The sequence below is a fragment of the Abramis brama genome (assembly GCF_963993115.1).
Source record: "Abramis brama genome assembly, chromosome: 15".
NCBI lineage: Eukaryota > Metazoa > Chordata > Actinopteri > Cypriniformes > Leuciscidae > Abramis > Abramis brama.
This window is the reverse complement of record NC_139977.1, coordinates 14,943,549-14,970,964: the sequence shown is the minus strand read 5'-3', so window position 1 is coordinate 14,970,964 and position 27,416 is coordinate 14,943,549. Positions and strand designations below refer to the sequence as shown.

The following is a 27,416-nucleotide window of genomic DNA, read 5'->3' as shown; positions in this document are numbered from 1 at the left end:
ACCCTAGATGCCATGTTGTGTGGATTGCAATATTTTATGTACAGCTGTGCTGTTGCTCTGCTAATTCAACCTTCACACTCTGCTCTGACTGATGGAATGTAAAATCAGTGAAGATTGGTCACCAGGCTGCGCATATATAGGTGTGAAACCTCCAACACTGGCTGCGTCCGAAAGCTGAAAAATGCTGCCTTCGGCAGATGCATTCCAAAATATGAAGGCATCATGGCATGTCCGAATCCAATGTTAGCTTCACTTCCTGTCTCCTGAGATTCCTCCATCTGAAAGATTTTTGAAGGCAGCATAGATGTATCTGTAATAAAGTCCACTGAAGGCGAGTAGAGTTTAAACCCAAACCCTAGTTTGTTTCAAATAAACAAAATACAAAATAAACGAAGACTTGACTTTAATGAAAACTCACCAACAGCAGTTACAAGGATCAGAGCTAGACAAAGGAACAATGAAACACAAGGGCTATTTATACAAAAAGACTAATGAGCAACAAGAACCCCCTGAACGTAATGAAACAATGAACCGATCAGAAAGTGACACAACCATTCAGAAGGCGAGAATGCAGTCCGCCTGACGATTTATGTAGGAGACTAACGTAATGTTGTCCACCCGCACTAGGACGTGGTACCCCTTAACTGCTGGAGGAAGTACTTCAGAGCCAGAAATACAGCCATCTATTCGAGGCAATTGATGTGCCAATCGATATGATGACCTCTCCAGATCCCTTGGGCTGGTCATCCATCTAAGACCGCTCCCCAGCCTTTCTGTCGTTTCTGTCGTTAGCATTTTGCGACGACAACACGCACCTAGAGTGGGACCCAAGGTGAGGAATTGTATTACTCTATAATATTGTCAATGTTTTTGGAATGCAATGCCATTAAACTTCCTGTTGGTGTAATGGTCAGTTGTCGCAATACTGTTGTCTATATAGTGTATTTCAATGCTTTTGCATTTTCTTGAAGAGTGCAAATGTTTTGCAAGAAAATGTTTTTTTTTAAAGCAAGAAAACAAGAAAAAGGTTTTGTGAGTGAAAGCAAAAGCAATGAAATAATAATTTTCCTTCCCATGTAATTTATTTTACCATCACCATGTCCTTTTAAATTCTCCATACAATTGGAAAGTCAGAATCATATATTCTGCTAATGAATAAAACATTTTTTTTTACTAATATTACAACAATGAAACTGAGAATGTCGTTTGCTCAAGCAGAGGTGAGAGATCAGATAAATATATATATTTTTTGCAATCTCAGTTTCTCTTTTAAAACTAAGAAGCTGGGTTTGCAAGTCAACGTGAACAAAGAAACTGCCTGTGGATCTGAATCATGAACAGAGAGGGTCCTGGGACTTCCCTTCAAGCTGCAGCGGCCTGGGAATTTGTCACAGGGGTCACATTTTGACCTTTGACAGAGCTGTGACAGATTTTCTCTTCTGCATCTCATATAATAATTCAAGGTAAAAAAGGTTGTTGTTTTTCTTTTGTTGTGTCTCCCTGTTTAATTCTCACACTCACACCCCCACATTCTCACCTCCAGTAAGCGCATGTCTAGAAATAAGAGCAATGTTCCTCTTTGCATAACAACCTGAATGGCCAAGTACGCCTATATTGAGGAACGCAGGTGCCATTGTGGAGAGAAACAGTGTGGGTCATTAAATGAATTGCATTAGGGCCTGGTTTCACAGACAAGGCTTAGATTAAGCCAGGATTAGGCCTTAGTTCAATTAGGACATTTAAGTATAGCTTTTATAAATATGCCTTACTGGTGTGCATCTTGAGACAAACAATGGCACCGATATATTTTAAGATATGTCAGTGCAGGGGGTGTACTCTGGGTTCGGGCCAAACTCCTAGCTCGGAGCCCTCCCCCCGGACAGCACGCCAATTACACATTAAACTTTACTCCCTCTAATTGTGTGTAAGTGTGAACTCGTGAACATTGTCAAGTCAAGTGGAGTTGCAGTTCATTTACTATCTGACTCTGCCAATGTGTCCAGTTGCCACATCATGAGAGGACACATATACCATTACAGGATGTTCGCCTAAAGCTCCCCTAAAGCTTGAAAAATCACACCCAACATGCCCCATTAATCATCAGATGGACATTGCTGGCCAAAACATCACAGACAAGATGCCACATAGTTTATTAAACACGGGCTAACAGAGCATTTAATGCATTCTGGGGGCATGCCATGGGTTTACATCATCTTGTACCACAACATGGCCAAGACCTCAAATCACTGAGTCTGAAAGAAGAGGTCCTGCTACATCCCTTACTCAGATTTTCACATACTAGCCATGAATCTGGCCTTTCCTCATGAATTGAAATTTTAAAGGCATAAAACTTATTTTCCAAGATCTATTGATAGTGTAGAAATTCAACACAGCCAGGAGCAAAATAGTTCATACAAACCTCCAGTGAATGTCATCCCGCATCCATTTAGTATTTCTATGCAATGCATTTGTCTTAATTAGAAGTTTTATTAAACCGCCATTTACTTTTTTTTGTATTTTTGTATTTTGTATTTAACTTTTTCAGTAAAATGTTAGTTTATGCTTAAAAATAATTATGTAACTTATATTATTTATTGAATTCAGTTTATTTGCCTATTGGCAAACTATTTGTTTTCAGCATACGTACATACATACATACATACATCATGTAAGACAGTTGTAAGAACAATAAGCTTAATTCAAGAATTATCCTCTGAAATTGTCTTAATATCTTACTAAGTCTTTCTCAAGTAAAATGTAAGAATCTTCTAAATATATTCAGTACTGAAGAAAATGTTAATCCTGAAATTGTACTTCATGTGGTAACATCTGAATTAATTGATTTGATCAAAGTCAGAATTAACCCAAATGATGCAACACCAACAAATATTTTACTGTAAAAAAAAAGAAGTGCAACCAACAATGTAAAACATTGATTCTACACATATAAACCAAGCTTCTGTTTTCAGAATAAAAGGAAAATAAAGCAAATTTCTATTCCTTTTTTCCATTTTTTTCCCCAGCACATTTTTTGAGATGATTTTCATACTGTCTCTTTGAATTGAATGAAGACAGTGCTCAATCTCAACAGCACTTTAAAGGATGACAATTAACACAAATGAACAACGAAATCTTGGTTGATGAGACTGCTATATATATATATATATATATATGACTTTTTTCTCCCCCTTTGAAGCTTTAAATAAGGAGCTTCATTAGCTGAAGGGAAACAGGAAAACAAACCAAAATAGGCTGGAGCGGAAAACAGTTCAAGGCCGTGTTTTGTAAAACATCTTGTGTTGTATCTGTGTGGCAACAATGGCGTCATAGAAGGCTACAGCTGTGATGCTGGTAAACCCACCAAGTCATTACACACCCTGAGGGAGTTCAGCATCTCTGAGTCCATAAACCCCCAGAACCCACTGACCGTGGGGATATTCCACAGAAAAGTGTGTGTTAGCCTGTGTGATTGCATTCATGAAATGTGAGCCAATATGCAGAAGAGAGTAAGAAATATGCATAGATCTGTGCTCATCACAGGAAGCAGCAGCAATAACACATCTTTAGACTGAGATATATATGTGCTGGCACTAACTCCTGTAAACGAAGCGACCAAATGTGAGCAAAACATTGCAGTGCACTCCACTCATTAAACTGTGAACCTTCAGTATTCATTACTCAGAACTCACTATTCAAGCACAAAGTATATCAGCATCTGGCTATGAAATCATTGTGCAATTATGACCTTAATTACAATTAAGAGGGCTCAACTGAATTTGTAATTGCATCAATCAGCACTTCTAAGCCAGAACATTTGCCCTTCAGGCCATAAAAAGAGAACGGTTGATTACCCAGCAAAACCCTATGAGTCCATTGCTGACATTAGCAATGCAGCATTCAGAAAAACACACCAGTGTCTTTTTCATGAGCTGCCTACAGAGGCAATATTTTAAGGCATCATAGGTGTTACCGCATCTTAATTATGGGAATCCACCCAAATATGAAAGTTCTGTCATCATTTACTCACCCTCATGTCGTTTGAAAACTGTATGGCCTTCTGTGGAACACAACAGAAGATATTTTGAGAAATGTCTTGGTGTCTGTGAAACCTGGCCATTATTTTGTATGTGAAAGCAGGTCATTATTGTGAGATTATAGGCTTGTTTGACTTCATGCAGCAGTGCGCAGACCGATTGGTGGCTGACTTGAAGCAGTTCATGCCAGTCAGTCGTCTGCTCTCGAATGAATCGCCCTTGCGGTACTTTGATGCCATACGTCACAGTGACGTGGTGTCGCCGCTTTTTCAAGTCATACAAAATTTCTAACCGGCATGCACTGCTTCAAGTCAGCTGCCAATCGGTCTGCGCAGCGCTGCATGAAGTCGAACAAGCCTATTGTCGTGAAGTCACCAGGCTCCACCATCACTCCCTCACATGTTCACAGTCACCAGAGTATTGATCACCTGCACCTACACTATGGACTACTTATCTCCTGCGATATTACCAAAGTGATTCTCCAGTGATCCTCTCCTTCACCTGTAAGCCTCAACCATTACCTGTACCATCCATCCTGGGAAGTGTGTGCTCTCCATGATCTCCATCACCAAATCCATGATCTCTACAGTCACCTGAAACACCGTAAAACACTGATTATTGCAGTATGCAGTCTCTTATCTGTAACTTGAAATGACCATTTACTCACCTGAAATGCCATCATTGCCTTATAAACCTGTGTTATCTCACCGTATTACTGTCTCTGAGTCTGGAATTCCCTTACAGATATATAGTGACAAATACAAAGTTCTGGCATGAAACTCTAGATGTTGCGGGCTGATAGGTCCTTAACTTATTTGGTAGCAAATAAGGCAAGTTATTTTGCATCGTCATCTACATAGCACAGCTGGTTGGTTGCTGTTGCATCAGCGGCCAATGAGCTGTGCCTCAACGTTCAAATACTGGTAGTGTTGCTGTTAGCAGTTTGCAGCACGCTTTCAGAAACCCTCCACCTTCCCCAGCTCCACCTGTTTAGATCTGCTGGGGGGTATTTCATGTACTGAATGTTATATGTGCCGCAGCAGCATGTCTTAAATGCTCACAGCAGTGTCTGTGAATGTTTTTGCAGTAGCAAGTCTCTGTACTTGCTCTACTTAAGGAGCAGCGCAGATCTATTCTGCCAAGACCAAATGCATTAACATTGCCATATCTCAATGTGACAGAACTTATATTTGCATGCATTTTATGTAAGTATATGCTATACTGCTATAAAAAATCTTATTGGTTAAAGTGCCCCTATTATGCTAAGGTCCCTAATTTTGTTTTGGAGGTCTCCTACAACAGGTTTACATGCATTAAAGAATAAAAAAAACACTTTAATTTACACTTAAAAAAAAAAAAAAACTTTAATTTTTTCATAATATACATTGCACATCACCACATTTTTCAATGATTCTCAAATGACTCATCCAATGATTCAGTCTCTCTAAATCCCTCCTTTCCACGAGCCTGCTCTGCTCTGATTGGCTAGATGGTCCAGTCTGTTGTGATTGGTCTACCGCTTACAGCGCTTGTCGCGCTTGTTACAACTGAACTTCAGCTCCGGAGGCTTCCTAAAACTCAATGATTATACACACTGTAAGACAATAACATTGGCGTTGATTTTACCATATCAATCCGAGCTCAAGTCCGATGATGAAACATTGGAAGAACTAGTAATTCAACCCAAACCTCCATTGCAAGGACAACTTGAGCAGGACGTTTCTCATTGATATGCTGCTCATTTCGAGGTGCATTATGAGATGTTACAGCTGTAATTCCTCACCATCAGCATTACGTGTATGACCATCAACAAACTGATGTGTATATTTCTAATTTATTGCAGTGCACACGCAGAACTGTATCAATAACAGCGCATACATTAGCTGAGCACTAACATGAATGACTGATGTAACATTAAAATTTGTAAAACAAATCTTGCTCAACATTACTCAAAGTAATAAGAACGACAGATACTGCATTAATAGACATTAATACATTTTAGGTAATCGTGGGTACACAGCTGATTAGCATTAACTATTTCAGTAAGACAGTTAGCTGAAGACCTACACAATATAAAACACAAAACTATGTTTTTGAACACCCGGTAGAAAATATATACATCAATAATTAATCATACTTACAGGTTGTGATTCTGAGGAGCAAGGTGGTCCAAATATACTGGGTATTGACCCATCCTTCAAGAGCAAGCGCTTTGTGAATCCCGCGTTGCAGGACGGGTCAAGTTGTTCGAGACACTAGCGTACAACGTAGAACATAGGCGGGCATTATGCAAATGTGTTAGCTAGTGAAGTGTAGCCATAACTGATTGGGATTTGAATTCCTGACGACTTGTTTGGGCAGTTCAGAGTCAATGATTTCTTTTGAGAGACAATAACTTTATTTATGGTGCTCTTTCAGCTTAACAACTTTGCAGACTGTTTACATTCACAGACATCTATATTACACAATGCATGAAAGGGAATATTCAAAAAAACATAATAGGGGCCCTTTAACATTACAAGCTATCAGAATTTCATCTTCCTTTTTCCTCCTCGACTATGAGCTCCATATTCTCCTATAACATACTATCTGAGCCATAAAAGCCTGATGTGTCAAATATGATACATTAAACAAATACACAAATGTATATTTTTATGTTTACTATTATTTTGCATTTAGCTTGCAAACATGTCAAACTCTACTGAAATCAATTTTGAGTTGAGTGATGTGTTGCCTAGAGCTTTCCATATCAGAATAGTGGGGTGCACTGTTTTAGAAACAGAGATTTGGTGTCATTTTTAATAAACATGCACATATTTGAAAACCGTTCTGCCCAGACTGTTTTATTTCACTCATCAAATGGAAAGTTGAGTCAAACTTTCAGTTTTCATTTACGTTTTGCATTCATGCAGTATAAACTGACAGCACCTCTTTCAGGGAAGAAAACATACTACCATCGCCAGCCCCTCAATGCAATACTTCGAAAGCATTTTTTTTCCTCTCTCACTGCACATCTGACCTGAAAATAAAGTTGGGCCCAAAACTCTGAGACGACATTGAAAATCTGGATTTCAAAAAGATATTAAAAAATCTGGAAATACACAACTTTTTGGGATGTTGAAAAAAGGAAAAGTAAAAGCAAACTGCTGTTGACCACAACAAGCCCTTCTTATTTGTTGTTTGTTGGTGTTCAAATACTTATCTGCAGCTGTATCATACAAATAAATAGTTAAAAAATCATATATTGTGATTTCTGGATTTTTTTTTTTTAATTATGTCTCTCACAGTGGACATGCACCTACGATGACAATTTCAGACCCCTCCATGATTTCCAAGTGGGAGAACTTGCAAAATAGCAGGGTGTTCAAATACTTATTTTCCTCACTGTATATAAAAACATTTTAATTTTAGTTTGATTGGTAATAGCAAAAGTCCTGGGGTATTATTAGCTGGATACTGACATCTTAAATGCTAGCTAATTTGCTATAGCAGTCAATGAATCTCTGTACACCACTTTCGATTACTATTCATTAGAATTACAGGCTTAATAATTGCATGGCAAGTTAACAACCAGGGGCCATATTCACAAAACATCTTAAGGTAGCCTTATTAACATGCCGATTTAGGAGAAACTCTAAAAAATAATAAGCATGTCAGTCCTAATTTTAGGACTCCTACATTTTTGCTCTAAGAGTATTTTACAAAGCATTTTAGCACTAAAATCAGCTCCTAAATTTGTGAAGTTATAGGAGTAGTCAAGAGGATTTCTAAGTCACTAAGACAAAATCACAGACAATCCTAATGGCTGTTGCAGGCAATCCGCCTCAGTAATCCATCCAAAGACACTGTACACCATTGAGGTAATAGGCGATAGAGCCTTGGTAACACTTTACAATACGAGTGCACTAATAAGCATTAATTCATGTTTAACTAGTGCACAGATAATCATGTGTTAATGTATGACTCATAAAGAACTAAACCATTAATTAATGATTACTGCATCAGCAACTAATAAATATTCTAAATGATTAATAGATTAAGTAATATATGAATTGTTATTAATTAAATGTGTCATAATGTATTAATTTCTTAATAACTTATTTTATTAACTAAAAGTGTAAATTAATGCGTTAATTACCACAGTTGGTCAAAGCAATGTACTTCAACTTCCAGTTGTCTGCTTTAATTAATCATTAACTAATGATTTGCAAATGTATCATTATGTTGTGACTTTACTTGTTGAGGCACATGACTATTAACTAATTGTTAAGTAATATGCCATTTTGACTTTGACATCCACACTAAGCCATGGATTTCAATTTCCAACCATGTACAACCAATATTTCACTCAGTCCGATGAACCTTGTTGTTCATGGCACAGGACTATGTCAGGTTAAGCTTGAGGTCGTGGAACACTGAAAACATGCGGTCGAGCACTGCAGTTTCATAACACTGAGTCTAGACTGGACAAAGACAATAGAACATCCATTAGTCAGTGATACTACACTGGATGCGGCACGACACTACACAACAAAACCCAGACAGTAAACCGATGCCACACTCTATTTCTGACGTACTTCAAGCTCTTGTGCTAGTTCTGTTACGAAGGACAAATGGACTTGCGATGGTCTGTCATGTCCAGTGTAGACAGCTGGTCTCGTCCAGTGTAAACACAGTGTAACAGCTTCAGGAGTTCAGATTCTGGTGTGCTGATATTTGTGTGCAGCCCAACTTACCCATCCTTCAAACACATTTTTTGACATTACATTCACTGCATGTGCAACTGTCAAAGCCCATAAATGGCATATTACTTAACCATTAGTTAATAGTCATGTGCCACAACAAGTCATAAAATAATGATACATTTGCAAATCATTAGTTATGATTAATTAAAGCAGACAACTGGAAGTTGAAGTACATTGCTTTGACCAACTGTGGTAATTAACGCATTCATTTACACTTTTAGTTAATAAAATAAGTTATTAAGGAATTAATACATTATGACACATTTAATTAATAACAATTCATATATTACTTAATCTATTAATCATTTAGAATCTTTATTAGTTGCTGATGTAGTAATCATTAATTAATGGTTTAGTTCTTCATGAGTCATACATTAACACATGATTATCTGTGCATTAGTTAAGCATGAATTAATGCAGATTAGTGCACCCGTATTGTAAAGTGTTACCAGAGCCTTTTCTTCATATATGCAATTAAACATTTTGATTTATAGATTTAATGCAATGCAATATTGAATGATGGAGAATAAAACATTGCAGTCAAGCTGAAAATATCGTAGCGACTCGGCCCTGATGATGGGCAGCTCGGGTGACCAGAGTTCGAGTTCCGGATCATGGACCTTTCCAGACATGGGCAGTATTTCAATTAAATGTATTTTAAATACGTATTTAATTACTTTAGTGTATTTTGTAATTTGTATTTTGCAGGTGTGGAAAAAATAAAATGTAGTTTGTAGCAAAATATTTTGAGGGAGTGTATTTAGAGTATTTCAAATACTTAAATACTTAAGAAAAATCACCATATGCTTATCACCATAGTAAATGATTTTGCCATATTTTCGGTCTGATGTTGGCAATGGCAATGTCCAGGTTAGATGCACGAAAATCACGTGACACCCTGTAGACCGGGCTCTCTCCAAGAAGTGAATGAGTTTTGAACCCCTACGGGTGACGTCACGGACACTACGTCCATATTTTTTTACAGTCTATGTTTTGAACACAGGAGAAGAAGTGGTGCTGCTCCTCTTAAAAACGGCATTAAAGGGATAGTTTGTATGAGTTTCCTTCTTCTGCTGAACACAAAAAAAGATATTTTGAAAAATGTCTGTAATCAAACAGTTGACAATAGCCTAGCTATTGACTTCCATAGTATTTTTTTCCTACTATGGAAGTCAATGGCTTCCGTCAACTGTCTGGTTACCAACATTCTTCAAAATATCTTCTTTTTACTTCAACAGAAGAAAGAAACTCATACAGGTTTGGGACAACATACGGATAAGTAAATGATGACAGAATTTTCCTTTTTGGGTGAACTTACTATCCCTTTAAGGCAGGGGTGGGCAAACTACGGCCCGCGGGCCACATACGGCCCGTTAGGCTGTTTAATCCGGCCCGTCGAGTATTTAAAAAATTGTCTTAAGATCGTGTTCATTTTGCCTTTTTCTTGCAATACTTTGCGTTATATATATATATATATATATTGCGTTGCATATATTTGACAATCGGAATATCAGATATTGTATGCCATAGCTAACAAATGTAAAAAAGGAAAAATGACATAAAAGCAGATCATCATTCATTCAGCGCTGTTGTGGCTGCGGTGTGTCACGTAACAAGCAGTGACGCGTCACCATGGAAACCAAACAGACCGCGACTTAAGCCATAGACTTGTTGCACGTTAATGTTTTTTCCTTTTTTGGAAACTCGGAGAAAAAAATGTGTGGTAACCGCTTGCACACCTGTTTAGTTTTTCCTTTGACTTGTCTGCTATTTAGTTTCTTTGCTCCTCTGGATTTGTGGATGTATCCTGACTGATTCCGTTTACCGACCTTTATCGCCCGGCTTTCGGCTATGCTCCCCTGTCTGCCATGTAACGTTACAGAACCCGGTTTTGTTCATTAAATGTTCTGATCTGCCTTTGCTTTTTATGTTTTATTTTATTATACTTAAAATAAATTTATATATTCGTTAATTTCGTTTTTTTCCCACAAATGCATGACTTTTGGAAGTGCAAATTGATTGCCATGTGCAGTTTTAATAAAGTTGAATTAACGTAACCTTCTGTCATTTTTACTCTTCTAAGTGTACACTTGTAGGTGTTTTGTTTCTAATTTACTGTTAGGCCCATTAAATAATAATAAGGATAAACAATATTTAAAAAGTATAGGCTATAATTATCTAACATCTGACTAATTAAAAATTAACCTCAAAACATAACATGCTAAATGGGCGATATCTAAGTTAGCATAAAAAATGTATTGTCAGAATGTCGTCTCTCACATTCGCGCAGTCAATTTCGCGCAGACGTTGCCACAACCTAAATGTGTTTGCTCAGCCCGATCTCATGAAAGTGCGAATACTACGAATTGTATTTGTAGTGCTTATGATACGCAGTTTTCGCGTGCATATGATGCGCACTTTATGGCATGTAATAGGCACGCACTCCGCACCCCAATCCTAACCAAGGGGTTTACAGTGCGTAGATATGCACGCAAAAAAAACATTTTTGGCATATAAATGGCACGATAAATAAAATTTGTGGTATAGATACGCACTTTCATGAGATCGTGTTTCATAATCTGCTACTGGGCAGGTGTTGTGCCGAATTTCGACCCCCTGCCAAATTATTACCCCCCTCCTTGAAGTCAGTACCTGATTGCCTAATCCTAACCCCACCCCTAATCCTACCCCTCCCCCACAACTAATCCTAAACCTACCACAACTAATCCTAAACCTACCAATACTAGGGGGGTAATAATTTGGCAGGGGGTCGAAATTCGGCACAACACCGGCCCTCTGTCAAATTTTAAAACCCAGTGTGGCCCTTGAGCCAAAAAGTTTGCCCACCCCTGCCTTTAAGGTAAAGTGTTTTGTGAAAAATATACTGTCTACACACACATATATTGCACACTGAACAGCATTATAGAGAAAATAATTGTGCCTTATGAGATCAATGCACTGTGTTGTCATTCATAAAAGGACCTCATACCTATTATGAAACAGCGCGTCTTTCGTAACTCCACTGAAATCTCCATGCTAAGCAAGCGTTCACAAAATAACATCCATCTGCAGGTTTTACACGTTTTTAAACGTATTACATATGAGAAATATTGATATTCCGTCGGATTTTGTATAAAATAATCACCAATCCTAGCCTGGGTGCCAGCCCGAACCCCGCCCACAACATTTTTTGGTCGGGAAGTTCGGTCTGGACTCGATCCTTGAGGAGTAATTATGCATCGGCTCCCAGAAGGCCGAGCCAATCAAATTGCCAGGGCGGGCTTTAATCGATGATGGACAGATGATCTGCGGTTACGTAATCACCCACGTCACCAAAGGTTTTCAACAAAGATGACTGCAGCAGGAGAATTGAGATGTTTAGATTCCGCTATCACGTCTGTTATAAAAGAAATCGACAGCGCATTCATTTTAAAAGACGAACAGAGAACCGCAATCAAGGCATATGTCGATCGGAAATATGTGTTTGCCGTCCTTCCTACGGGATTCGGATTTTAAATTATAAAGTTTAATTTATCAGCTGACTCCGATGGTCGCTAAGAAGATGGGACGCAATGAAAACCCTGTGGTCATTGTGGTTTCTCCTTTGGTCGCACTCATGGAGTGCTTTATTATTACTTTACTCATTACTTTACTACTTCTTCCTGCGTGTGCAGTTGAGCTCTGTTGACATCTATGCGTCGCTCAACATACATCACTTACTGCGTTGCTCTGATTGGTTGTAGGTCTATCCAATTGAGTGCAGAGTTTTTTTTTTTCCTGGTTCGGTTAAGACACGCCTCATAATCAAAGCCCTATGGAGCAGTATCAGACTCACACTCTGCCTAGAATATGACGAAGTCAGGCTACATCAATCCTATAGTTTTCCAATAATTGAAACTACTATTAATACTACTATTCTACTATGGAAAAGGCATACGCGATCAGGGCAGTTAGAGTCTTGTGTGTAAAACAAACCCAAACATATTATGATTAATATGATTAATCTTTTTTCATATTAAATGAAAATATCCCTTTTTTCATATCCCCCCTTTTTTTTTTGCTACTTCGCCATTTTGAATTTACACATTTCTCATATTTGTGTTATTGCTACTATTTGTGTTATTGACCTTTCAGTAATACAAAAAAAAAAAAGACTTAAGATTATTGTGGGAGTATTTTTGTATTTTCAAAATACTAATTACTTGTATTTTATTTAAATACATTTTTCACATCAGTATTTTGTATTTTATTTTGTTACATTTCATGAGCCAGTATTTGTAGTTTGTAACAAAATAGTTTTTGATGTATTTGTGCCCACCTCTGGACCTTTCCCAATCCTTTTCTCTCTTCTACTTCGCTTCCTGTCTACTCACTGTCCTATCATAATAAAAAGGCAAAACACGAACAATAAATCTTTAATAAATAATAAATAAATAAAAAAGTAAATAATGTCTGATTACCTGTGGCAGTTGTTTCACGAGTTCACACTTACAAATGATCGGATTGAGTAAAAGAGTAAAATAAGCCTATTTGCTGTGCTGTCTGAGGGGATTGAGGGCTCCTAGCTCTGAATTTAGCCCAAACCCAGAGTACTCCCCCGTATCCCCGGCTGGGAATAGGAACCAGCCGAGAGTGAGGTCTCCTCTCAAGCTGATTTGATAGATAATTTGAACGTGCTCCTCCCGAACTTTGTTTATAAAACATAATTTGTCGCTTGAATTCTGCAGTCTCTTGAGATGCAGACATCTAAGAGGCTGACAATTATCTGAACATATACTTGTTTAATTAGTCACACTTAGCCAGCATGATACATCATTCTACAATATTGATCACAATATTCTATTATTTATCAGCCAATCACTGTGGTCATAGTTAGTAAGCGTGATGACATCATCCATAGCAAGGAGGTCAACCCCACCCTTACTCTTAGCTTAAGACTTCACTCTATTCCTTAGGAAAAGTTGGTCTCAGCAGCTTTGTGAACAGGTTTTAAGAGGAAACTCTTACCTAAGAACTTTTACTGCTATTTAGGAGAACTCATAGCAGTAAGTCTAAATTTTTTTGTGAATACGGCCCAAGATCTCTAAAAATATTTGTGAGGATATTTGTTGCTAAAGCTATTTATTACTTAAATAATACATTATTACGTATTTATTACTTAAACACATTTTGTTATGTATATTGGGGTTTCATGCTGCATTTTATTATTGCAACCCCAGCAGCTGCCCGTGCTTTAACATAAACTGTAGTATTATATGATTCTTTATAATTATATAATACTATATAATTAATTATTGGGTAATGGAATCGAACTTTGATTAATATACAATGCACACTCATGCCTTATTAACGAAAGTTATTATAACGTGCGACTATGGTTTTTAAAATGCTTGATTGCTAATTAATCACACGTCGAATGCTTGTGTAGTTTGACAGCACAAACAGTACACCCCCGTGTCATGGAGAGAGAGAGAGAGAGAGAGAGAGAGAGAGACAGAGAGAGAGAGAGAGAGAGGCACAAACACTCGCATAAATGTTCAGCGCCGTGACACACTGGAGCGCACTGAACACTCAATCCGTGTGTCTTGGCGCGCGCTTCTTTAGGAAACAAAACATGTCTTGGCTCAGTGTGGTTCACTACTGCCTCATCAAAAAGGCAGCTAAAACAGATAAACGATATCCAAATCATCGGGGAGTTTTAAAAGTTAGCACACCATCTTTGGTATGATACGTTTTGCGTGGAGTGTTTGGCGGATTGCGCAGCGCTTCAGATTGGATGCTACAAGTTTGAAGTCGAAGCGCGTCTTGGGTGAGAATACGCCTGGAAATGGGGGATCAGCGCCAAGTGTCATCAGAATGGATTTAACCACCACCATCACCTTCACTTCGCCGAACTCATCCGCGGATACTAATAGCACGACCGTGCCGAGACCACCGCCGCATTCACAGTCCATGGCGGTGCTCATTGTTCTCGTGGTTACCGTGATCATCTTGGTGACCATAGTGGGGAACGTATTAGTCGTGGTGGCCGTTTTCACCAGCCGCGCGCTGCGTGCGCCACAGAACCTCTTTCTGGTCTCTTTGGCGTCTGCTGATATTTTGGTGGCCACTTTGGTCATTCCATTCTCCCTAGCCAATGAGGTGATGGGCTACTGGTACTTTGGAAGCACCTGGTGTGCCTTCTACCTGGCTCTGGACGTGCTCTTCTGCACTTCGTCCATTGTCCACCTCTGCGCCATAAGTTTGGACCGGTACTGGTCAGTCACCAAAGCGGTCAGCTACAACCTAAAGAGAACCCCACGGAGAATAAAGTTCATGATCACGGTGGTGTGGATCATTTCTGCGGTGATTTCCTTCCCGCCGCTTCTCATGACCAAACACGACGAGCTGGAGTGCTTGCTGAACAACGAGACCTGGTACATCCTTTCCTCCTGCATGGTGTCGTTTTTTGCCCCTTGTCTCATCATGATTTTGGTGTACTGCAAGATCTACAGGGTGGCCAAACAGCGCGCGTCCACTGTGTTCGTGGCCAAGAACGGGATGCAGCGACAACCGTCGCAGTCCGAGACCTGCTTCGTGCGTAAAGGCAAGTCAGAGACGGGGAGCCCCAGTAGCCACAGCTCAGGCAGTCGAGAGCGCAAAGGCGAGCTCGACGACATCGATCTGGAGGAGAGCACCGTCTCCAACAGACAGAGGACCTCGCGCTTCGCCAAGAGCAGGAAGGTGGAGGGTGCACAATCGTGCCCAAAGCAAAATGGACGTCTGTCATGGGCTTGTAGCCGCGGGTCGGAGCTCGAGCAGGAGCCGACCGCGCGTCAGCTGTCTTTGTCCAAGTCCAAACTGGCACAGATGAGAGAGAAGCGCTTTACCTTCGTGCTGGCTGTGGTCATGGGGGTGTTCGTGCTCTGCTGGTTTCCATTCTTCTTCACGTACAGCCTTCATGCAATATGTCGAGAAAGTTGCACAATACCGGATTCTCTATTCAATCTCTTTTTCTGGATTGGTTACTGCAACAGCTCTGTGAACCCCATTATTTATACCATTTTCAACAGAGACTTTAGGAAAGCGTTCAAGAAGATAATGTGTCAGCATTCTACACGCACGTAAATGTACATGTATATGGGTCAGTGACAAATAAGAGTCAGAGGGGCAATCTTTTGTAAATATAATACAATTGGTTATAATATAATATAATATAATATAATATAACACATCTGCCTTAATGTCTTAAATTCTTTCCTTCACCAGTTTTCAAACAATATTTTATTATCATATCATGAATTGTGATTCATGAATATCAAGAAGTTTTCTTTGGCTGAACAAAACATGCCCTTTAATAACAAGCATTTTTTAAATAAAAAAAACCACACAGTAATATGCAGTTTTATGCACGGTTTTCTGGCTTGTCACATGAAAACAAAATGGCTTTCTGCTTGTTAGTCACAATGATTTTGATTTGGTGGACTTTCTTCTTCAAATATTAATAATATTTTAAACCAAATTGCTTTACTGCTTGTTTTGTAGTGAAAGATATAAGGAATGCCAACCTTTCTCTTTTTTTATTTTTACAAAAATGTAAGCCCAGTTTACAATCTCCAGCTAGTTACACTAACCATGACATTTCTTTCTTTATGCCACACAAATGTGACTTATTTTAGTAATCAAAAACCATTTCATCAAAATGTGTCTTTAAGTATAAATTGCTTTTTTGTTGTATTCTTGATGAAGTACCTCAAAAATGTCATGGGTCATGTCATTGACCCATATATACCGTCTGTGTTGCCTTGTGTTTGTTTGAGTTTGTCTTTGCATTGCAAATAGTTTTACAGGATCTCTAAGCATTTCTCTTGCTCTTTGTGCACATATTTTGGAATGTAGTGTATTCATATTTGAGATTTTAACTTACAATATACAGTATGTTTATTTCCTCCGAAAAACACAGGTGACCAGGTCAAATGTAAAAACTCCTTTAAAGACCACACATAATGTGGCAGTCCACTTGAATTATGTATAATTCACAGGAGTACATGTTCAAAATACTGCACAACTGGATCAAAAAATCTTAGATATGACACAGACACTTTCCTGAAATTGTTTCAGTGTACAAAGACATTAATGTGAGACGTTTTAATAAAGTTTTTGAACCCGTGTTTATGAAATGAACTTACAAAAACGTTCAACTGTTAAAATCTCTGAATATTTAATAGCCAATTACCAGATAGAACGATGCAACTGTTTGCTGATTAGAAGCACATGTTATCCAGTCTTGTGATGACACTGCATACCTGACTTCTTGCCCCTGTCCTCGGTCCTGATGGGCTTCAAAGGCCTGCAAAGCAAACCTGGCTGTGAATTTGTCATCCAAAGGCCATTAAATACATGCAATATTCATTTTTTCCTCCCCCAAATCTGATGATGTAAAATTAACTAGATCACTCAAAGGCTGTATGAGATGACAAGGATAACTGGGTTTTTAAAGTCTAAATTTGATTATCCTCTTTTAAATGTAATTTATATGTTAATGCCACCCTAATTATGTAATGAAATGTCCATAGCGTTTACTTCTCAGTTGGACAGAGTAGCTTATTCATATCATGGTTAAAATCAAAGATTAGGCTATATGCCAATGCTGGTAAGTCTGGGCCAAATAAGAATGATTCATTTATTATTTTGCTATTGTTTCTCCTTATTTGGCAAACAATCATATACTTATTGTTCCAAATCTTAACATTGTGATGTTAACTTATCATCACTATGTACAGGATTCGGTTACACTTTATTTTAAGGTGTCATTGTTACAGTGTAATTATATATTTAAGTACTGAGGGATATTAAGTAACTACATGTACTTACTATAGGGTTAGGGTGGGATTAGGATTTGGTTGAGGGTTAGTTGCATGTAATTGTACATAATGTACTGTTATTACTATGGTAAGTACATGTAACATATGTAACAAGGACACTGTAAAATAAAGTGTTACCCAGGATTCTATTTACAATGCACTCATGTAAAATCTCAGTTGAGGGCTGGATCAAAGGACAACAAGACCCTGTGGCACAAAAGCCACAGGTATAAAAAAGGGATATAGGGATATTTTCAGGATTATTATCGTAAAACTAAAAGTCGAAACTACTATAGAAATTATTTTTGTAATAAGTAATAATCAACAAAAATGGATAATCATTTGGTTAGTCGTCTTATCACAGTATAAGAGCAGGTTAAGCAGGTTAATGCGGATGTGTGAAAATTATGCAAATGATGAAAGGATCCTGTTGTGATTTTGTTTAAGTTGTTTGATGCATACTGTTTGTGATTATGAATTGTTCAAGTCCAGGTGCCCCTGATTACACATTGGGCTCCAGTTCAGTTCATATGGATACTCTCTGCTTCGGGCCCCTGTGAGTCTGGGGCCCCAGGGCATGTACTCCACAAGCCCATTCGGGTTATATTCTGGAACTAAAACTGGAACTTATTCCCTAATAAGAGCGCTGACAGAACTGGTAGTTATAGCTAAAGCAATCCCGCTCTCCTACTTCAAAGCTATTGAAAAACTTCTCTGCAATTGGCTTCTGAGAACAGATACATCGTGTTCAATGGCCAGAGACACACTTCAAAGATAATAAAAGAGAGTAGCAAAAAGCAAGGACAGATTCCCTCTGAGGAAAATCTTGCCGATCATGTGCACCACGTTCCGCTCTTGACACACCTAACACAGAGGATGCAGCTGTTTTACAACAAATAGTGTGATGTTGTGGTGGACACAGTGTTTTTCAAGCTTTTAAGATGTCACTTTGGGCCCTTTAACTGTCACCGTCCCGTATACGGGACGCCTAAGTTTACTTCACTATATTACAATTAAATCCTAATTTAATCATGACAAACTATATATCGTTGGAAAGGTCTAAGACTCCTTAATAGATATTTCAGCATTGTTTTTTGTTACAATTTATGCAGGAACAGTAATAGATGAATTTATGACAAGAGCGCACCTCAAAAAATCGACATCATAACAGGCGTTTCTGGCGTTTGTCACAAAAAGTCGACGCACACACTTTTAATAACTGAAACTTTGGTTTTCATGCTAAAAGTTCATAATAAAACATTTAATCTAGTATTTGTCATTAAAAAAAAATTATAAAATAATATTATCCTCTAAAAAGTATAATATACATATTATCCTCTAAAATATAATATTATCTTTTTTATTGCCTTTTTTATTACATCACATATTTTAGTAGTTATCATAAATTAGGTATCATTTGAAAGCTTACGATCTCAGAATTCATCCTGTGAAAACTGTTTTGAAATTGGACATTGTGTTACCATAGAAACGGTACTCTAAATTATTTTATCAGGCTCCTCCCCTTTTGGGCGTCGTCATGTTTCATAATTTATGATCAAAATATTTTCTAATCTTGACAAAACACATATTGTCAGAAAGGTCTGAGTCTCAAGGTTCCATATTTTGTGACAGAAGTGATATTTGGACAGAAATGTATTAATTTATTATGGTAGAATGCATACAGTTAAATTCAATGGAATTCAATGACACCCGGTGGCTATTTTTGGTAATACGCCTAAACAAAATCTCATGGGAACTTCAATTTTTGTGATATCAACTTCAAATTTGGAACACAACTTGGTTAGATATATGGCTTTGATTTTATAGTAATTTTTTTGTAAAACATATTTTGTAAAATATATATTTTATATAAAAGAAAAATATTAAATAAATTATATTTGATTTAATGTAAATTTAAACTTCCATAACTTTTTCATACTTTAATTTTTTGAAGTGCTTTCACCTCAGTAATAATCTGCATTGTTTTCCCTTTAAAACAAGACCAAACTTGGGTCTATACTCCAAAGCATTCTTGAATTACAACCATTTAAGCATGAATAGTGCATTTTAATGTCCATTCTCAAAAAGGGGGGTGACAGCTAAGGGGTTAAACCATTAAAAAAACGCTTAGTACTGCATTTGGCAGAGATCCCCATCAGGACTCAAACGAGAAGCTTAATACATTTTTCAGAGAACCATGATTGCAGTCGGTTGTCATTCAGGCCGAAAAAAAGGAAACAAACCCTAAATGAACAGAGCTTTCGGTGAAGTGACTAAAAGCTGGGAGGCGTCCACTTTGCATGCTCATTGATTACTGTTAGGAAAATGAGAGAAAGGAGTCACATGAGTCCTGCTTTCCCTGTGAGAGATGGAACGGGGTCAGATCGGGGGGAAACCGGGGGCGGACGGGCACTAATCTGATGAGGGGCAGCATTGTGTACTGTGGCACAGAGGGAAACGATGTGAAGATGAAGCATTAAGTCCTTACTGGAATGTGTGCAACCTCTGAGCAAAACAACTCACGTCGTTGCAATAAAAAAAATTACACAGGGCAGGACTTATCACATGACAACAAAGTGTTTCACTTAAAGAAATCATTGCATTATGTACGGTGGAGTCTAAAGTCTGAGATAACATTTAAAAAAAAAACTATTTCAAATCTTATTTAAGGTTTCAGAAGTTTGAAAAATGATAAACAGAAAAGTTATGATGTGAAATATCATTGATTTTGCACTATTTCTGGGTAACTTATCATAAGTAAACTATGTGAACTCACTGTCTTACTGATATTCAGGCCAACAACACTCTTGCTAGTGCTTTTACTCAACAGTTCAATAAAGGAGAAGTTAATATTGGGTAACTTACATTTTAGATACAATATTGCCATAAAATTTTGCATTGACAGTGAAAATAGTTCCAAATGAAGTAAAACAAAAAACTCTTCAAGAAGACTCTTCACTCTTCTTGAAAAGAGTGTGGCACAACCTAATGCTTTTTGACTTTCTTAGTTTGTGTAAATCTATAGGGTTCAGAGTATTTTTTTTCTGGCATTAATTTCACACATGTCTAGTACAATTATGTTTATGTATTAATTATGTTTGTTTCATTAGATATACTCTTTATGTATATACTGGGGGGGGGGGATCTAATAAAAAATATACAAGACAAACTAAAATATTTTCTCTTTTTATATTAAATAATGGCATTTTTTAATAATTCAAAATAAACAAATTTTTGAGTTTGACAACAAACACACCACAAAACACAGCTATACAGAATAGTTCAAAACATAATAATAATGAATAATTCCTGATCATTGACTAGAATAGAATAGCATATAGTTCTAATAGGCGCACATTGTAATGCAGTGTTACAATGTGGCCCACCTGCGTAAATGGGATTTAACTGTTCAATAACGTTAAAATAATATCAGATTTGGCTAATTTTAAATAAACACAAAAAACAGAGATGAAAAAAAACCATAAGTAAGAAATGTACTTTTGATGAAGTAAATGTTCAGTGATATCTTTCAAAGATTTCTGAATTTTGGTGCAATTTCTTCGCTATTGTTGATATGGCAACTAGTAAATACTCTAAGTTTCTTCATGCTGGCATGTGTGGAAGTATTTAAAACAAGTGTGTTACAACTAGCCCTGCGTTAGGTTGTGCCCCGCTCACCCCTACTTAACAACCTTTAAGAAGTAAAAAAAAACGAAATCAGATAAAGTGCACATTACATATCTTTTTTGAGCATACTCTTGGAGCGCAAATAGTGAAAAGAATAATTTTGACTACTTCAGTTACGCAGCAATTTGAAGCTTTTGAAAGCTTTTGAAGTGGGTTGACATTGTGTACAGTGTGTATCGGAAGAAAAAAGGTTTGAAGCACATGTGAGATAAACATATTCCATAATTATGAACTTTCATTTATGTTGAAAAGACTACCTGAGCAGATGTGTGCTACTTAAATCTAAATTGGCAGTTTTCCTCAGGGCAATCAGTTTTCCTTCTCTATAGGGCAATCACAAGTGTCAATGGGTTTGATGTATGAATTTCTCAGGGGTGAAATCAAGAAACATTTTATGCAGTTGCATATTCATTCAGAGTATGATTGTCTTTGAAACCCTGTGGTCACCCATCACAGGTGTCAGCTGTTTGAGAAAGAGTTAAACACCAACAGCTTTGAGAGCTACTTGAGACATCATAAAAAGGCCGCACAGAAATAACATCTCTCGTCAGTTTTTTGCCACAAAAAAATAATTGAATTAATTAATTTAAATAACAATTTAACTCACTCAAATCTCATGGAGATTTTTTATTAATACTGTAGCATCTGGACCAATCTATCCAAGTTGACAGTGTATTAACGATATAAAATATTGGATGACCTGTAATTTTCTTCTATTAAATTCAGATAAGACTGATGTATTATTGGACCAAAAGCCTGTACACAGAATCTCTTACAATTTGCATTTAGAAGGATGTACTGTTACTTCATCCTCTACAGTAAAAAACCTGGGTGTTATATTACAGCAACTTTCGAAAATCACATTTCATATGTTACAAAAACAGCCTTCTCCCACCTCATAAACATAGCTAAGCTACAGAACATGCTATCTGTTTCTGATGCATCATGCATTCATGACCTCTGGAGATTACTGTAATGCATTACTAGTTGTCCTGCATCCTCAATAAACAAAGCTGCAATTAGTCCAAAATGCATTTGCTAGAGTTCTTACCAGGTCAAGAAAATATGATCAAATAATTCCAATTATATCATCTTTACACTGGTCACCTAAGTTCTGTATCAATTACGAAGTATTTCTACTGACCTTTAAGGCCCTAAATGGTTAAGCTCCTGTTTATGTATCTTCTATCGTCCTACAATCCATCACGCTCTTTAAGGTCACAAAACTCTGGACTTCTGGTTGTAGCTAAGACCGCTAAAGGAGGGAGAGCGTTTTTGCATTTGGCTCCTAAACTCTGGAATAGCCTTCCTGATGATGTTCTGTGCTTGGACTCACTCTCCCAGCTTAAATCTAGACTAAAGACACATCCAAGCATTCACATAATTGATCTCATAACCTTGTACTCCAGTTATATGAGATCAAATGCACAAGATTGTCTTTGCATAATCAATGTTATGAACAGCAACTACGCTTATTATTTTCCATTTGCTTTTCTGCTTTATCTCAAGATGCCCATCCCTATAGGTAAATAGAAAGTACCTCAGCTTCAGTTTGGATCCAGCCTCTTAAAAGGTTAGTTCACCCAAAAGGGTCATTCTGTAAATATCAATTTTTCTGTCCCTAGCCTTTACAGAAATATTACACTTAAAAAAACATTCTATATAATTAATAAAAAAATTGAATTCCAAGCACCACAGAAGTGCTCGTCCCCACAATCATGAAAATGCTTTATTTTGAGGTCAATAACAGGTTTTTACACCATTTAAAATACAATTATGTATACATAACTATGATTTATATTATGTAAATGACATAAAAAAAACAAAATGCAGAATAAATATTATAAAATGTATAATGAAAGTAGTGGTCCCCTGGAGTTGTGTCACTGGTGTTACCATTAAACAAAAATCTCTTATTTTGAAATAAAAGTCACACTGATGACATCACCTGACTTCCTTCTTCCAATTTCCTGAATATCTATGAAGAAAGGCCCATAGTAAATCCACTGTCTCTTTTCAGTTATCAGAAATTTTCTCATTTATCTCATGATTTCATATGAAGCTTAGTTGAACTACTTTATTGTTAGGGAATTGTAAAAAAAAAAACCCCAAAAAACTAGAATTTTAATTATATCTATAAATTATATAGATTAAACTATATAATTTAGTTAGTATCAGGGGGGAAATCTATTAGCCGGAAACTGAAGCTTCCCCGTGGGCCGCCATTGATTAGCGGACCCCCACCTGCTGTTAGCATTCCATTGACTCCCATTCATTTTGGCGTCACTTTGACAGCGAATAACTTCACATCTGAGGCGTATAAAGGTCCCGTATTATGCCCCTTTTCACAAGATGTAAAATAAGTCTCTGATGTCCCCAGAGTGTGTATGTGAAGTTTCAGCTCAAAATACCCAACAGATCATTTTTTACAGCATGTTTAAATTTTGGGGATCAGAAAAACGCGCTGTTTTAGTGTGTGCCCTTTAAATGCAAATAAGCTGCTGCTGGACGACCCAGGGGGCGGAGCTTCATGAGCTCGCGCTCAGTCTCTCAGGACAATTTCATCTCACGGAATGATGATAATATCAGAAACCCTCAGTAAAGCTGTTCATTTCGAGTCGGACAATAATGCCTACAGAGTCAGAGTGCTGTATAGAGATGAAACAGGTATAGTTTAGTAGTTTAATTACGGTTATTATAACGTATTTGTCATCTGCTTGTATGTATCCATTATTTATTAACTTAATAGCCTACAAGTCTGCTGTCCGAATGATGATCAAACATATACTGATGAGTTTAATAAAGTTTATTGTACATCACACAAAAGATGAAGCATCAGTTTTACTTCAGAAAATCACTGTAAGAGCTGAGTAAACACAGTAAGTTATAAGAAGTGCGCAAGTACATAAACGAATTTCGGTAGAGTTGAGGGAGCATTCCTGTGGGCGGAGGTTAGTCAAAAAACGGTTCTAGTGACGTCATTAAAGAAGGAAGTAGAGGGATGTAGTCCAAACGGGCCGTTCGATGTAGGCGACTTCTGTTAAATAAAATATCTCGCTTGGCATTGAACTTTGAGCTTTATAATTTTACAGATATTATTTATACTAAAGTTTGAAACATGGGATCACGAAGAACGGGACCTTTAAAGACTTATTTATTTCTAAAGAAACATGAAAATGTATAAAAGGCTCCATTACCTTGTATCTTACGTTATGGCCCCGTAGAAGCAGTTTTTGTAAAAATAGGCTAACGATTGCGTCATAACCACGTGACTCTCTGTCGTACAGTAGAGAGATTACCGTATAGACAGGAGGAGAAGCTCGCGGGCAATCGGGGGGACGTGGAGGCAAAATGACAAAATAATTAATCAGAATTCCTAGCAAAAGTTGCTCCTGCTCCTAGCTCATGGAGATCTCCTACTCACACTCTCCATCTCTGCAAGTTTCGGAAGGGAATGATTCAGATTTCTCTTGGCACAGCTACTAGAAGACAGACGGGTTTCTCACGTCACATCTACGTCGTCAAGCTCAGTTTGAGTCTGCGCAGTATGCTCAGCCATCAGGAAGTTAGTGCTTCTAATTGACTTCACTTTTCTCAGTTGAATCCAATGGGGTCGTTGTGTCCATTTCTTTTACTGTCTATGGTTAGTATACCATGATTGACAACATGTGGTTTGATACCTTGCAGCAGCCATTTTGTAAAATTAATTTTTCATGAAAATTATCACTGGTGTTACTGTCACTGGTGTCACCTTTCTTATGGGTAAAACCAGTAACACCAGTGACTCCCATTTATAGATAAACTTTATGCAAAGCTATTCATTTAGATTGTATGCCAAATGTAACAATTTAGTCTCATCTACTTAATTATAGCTGAAGAATAATGATCTTTGGTCTTATGCATGTCATTGGTGATTCATTGTGTCACTATCACATTAAATACAATGTCACATGTGACATGATAATAATTGCATCATTACTTGATTTTAACTGGTTTTCAAATATTTTCATTGTTATAGCAAATACATGGTTGCGCAAACGAACTAACCTCATTCAAGCACACTTTTAACAAACCTGATTAAAATAAATAAAACATAATCTCCTTATTTGTTGCATTATTATTATTTTTCGGTAACTCTGACTTCACGTAGTGTAACAGCGTAGCGCTTCTGTGTTGTACGCCACACGTAGGCTCACTATTGGCTGACGCTGGTCATGTGTGTGATGCGTGTGACGTACAACACAGAAGCGCTGCGCTGTTACACTACATGAACTCACTCAGAGGCCCACACAGACGAAAATGAATAGTTGAATAAAGTCGTTATTTTTGTTTGTTTTTTGTGCACAAAAAGTATTCTCGTCACTTGATAAACTTCCCAGCAAACACAGAACGTTGGCGCAACGTACCCAACCTTCTAACAACGTTTTAACAACATGGCCAAAAGGTTGCTATAACTACGTTGTGTGGTGAAGGTTGTTACAGCGTTGTCACAATGTTGACATTAAACCACCGTTCAGGGCTATTGCTTAAGGTTGTGCCAGGGTGTCTGGACAACCACTGGACAACATGTAGGCTACTCGTCACTGCCCTGAAGCGCGAAAATCAGCCTTTTGAATTTCAACTGATCGTTGGGCCATCTCTCACTCTTCATCAAGCAAGGATACGTGAGAATTGCGTTTAATTTACTTCAGCTAAATAAGATATGTAATTATTCAAACACAACCTACAACTTCCTTATCTGATGTGATATTTTTTTGAACATCATCTGGTCAGGTATGACAAATATTTAACTTTATGCCAAAAGTATGAAGCAAAAATGACTTTAATGATGAGTAATTGATTTCAGCACTCATTGAAAAGGCAGCGACGCGTAGCCTACTTGTTGCACGTTAATGTTTTTTACTTTTTTTTTTTTTTTTTGGAAACGCACAGAGAAATAAAATTGCTCGCACACTTGTTTATATTTTCCTTTGATTTGTCTACTCATTCGTTTCTTTGTTAGATTTTCACATGTTTGCTCATGCTAGCTAGTCCACTCCCTGTAATATGTTTGTTTGTTTTTTTTCTTCTCACAAATGTATGACTTTTGGAAGTGCAATTTGATTACCATATGCAGTTTTAATAAAGTTGAATTAGCTAACCTTCTATGTCATTTTTACTCTTCAAAGTGTACACTTGCAGGTGTTGATTATAATGAATTTACTGTTAGGCCCATAAATAATAATAAGGATAAACAATATTTAAAAAGTATATAATTATATAACATCTGACTAATTAAAAATTAACCACAAAACATAACATGCTACATGGGGGATATCTATAGACCTATCTAGCATAAAGAAATTAATTGTCAGAACGTCGTCTCTCAGTTGCTGAATGTCGCGTAGCAACGTTGCTACAGCCCTGTCACGTCTTACAATTCTACGTTGTTACAATGTCGCGAGCACGTAGACAGCGACTTTGCCATAGCAGAAATGCAACGTGCCACAGACGTTGTCACAATGTAAATGTGTTTGCTGGGTTAAGGTTGAGCCACTGTAGACACTTGGACTATTTTTACGATGTCTTTACTAACTATTCTGGGCCGACAAGTTTCAATTACATAGAAGCCTATGGAGGAGTCAGACAGCTGTCAGATTTCATCAAAAGTATCTTAACTTGTGTTCCGAAGATGAACGAAAGTCTTACGGGGTTGGAACAACATGAGGGTGAGTAATTACTGACAGAATTTTCATTTTTGGGTGAACCAACCCTTTCGGAAGACTTCAGATGCCCCAACACCTGTGAAGAGATGACTCAAGAGGACTCCAACTCCTGTGAGGCCTACAGATGATGCAAACTCTGATCCAACATGCACCAATGCAAAATTTAATGCAAAAACTAAAAAAATGTTTTATATATATATATATATATATATATATATATATATATATATATATATACTGTATATAAAAACTTCCTCGACAAAAAAAAAGTTTGTTGTCATAACTTCCTCGACAACGACTGAGTCAGGCTAACATTGCAAGTTCATCATAATTTCTTCATTCAACATGAAAAATGAAATTCAGAAGAATACAGATCATATTTATTTTGCGTTAGCATGAAGC

At 37.4% G+C, this 27,416-nt stretch overlaps 1 protein-coding gene across 1 annotated transcript; it reads left to right on the top strand.

The window, feature by feature from the left end:
- Positions 1–12,947: 12,947 nt before the first annotated feature.
- On the top strand, positions 12,948–17,155 carry adra2db (adrenergic, alpha-2D-, receptor b). The gene has a single exon (XM_084137418.1). The coding sequence runs from the start codon at positions 14,504–14,506 to the stop codon at positions 15,884–15,886; it is 1,383 nt and encodes a 460-aa protein (XP_083993544.1). The 5' UTR covers positions 12,948–14,503; the 3' UTR covers positions 15,887–17,155.
- The last annotated feature ends 10,261 nt before the right edge of the window (positions 17,156–27,416 follow it).

Excerpts from the sequence above, each read along its gene's own strand:
- adra2db (XM_084137418.1), top strand. The coding sequence starts at position 14,504 with ATGATACGTTTTGCGTGGAGTGTTTGGCGGATTGCGCAGCGCTTCAGA.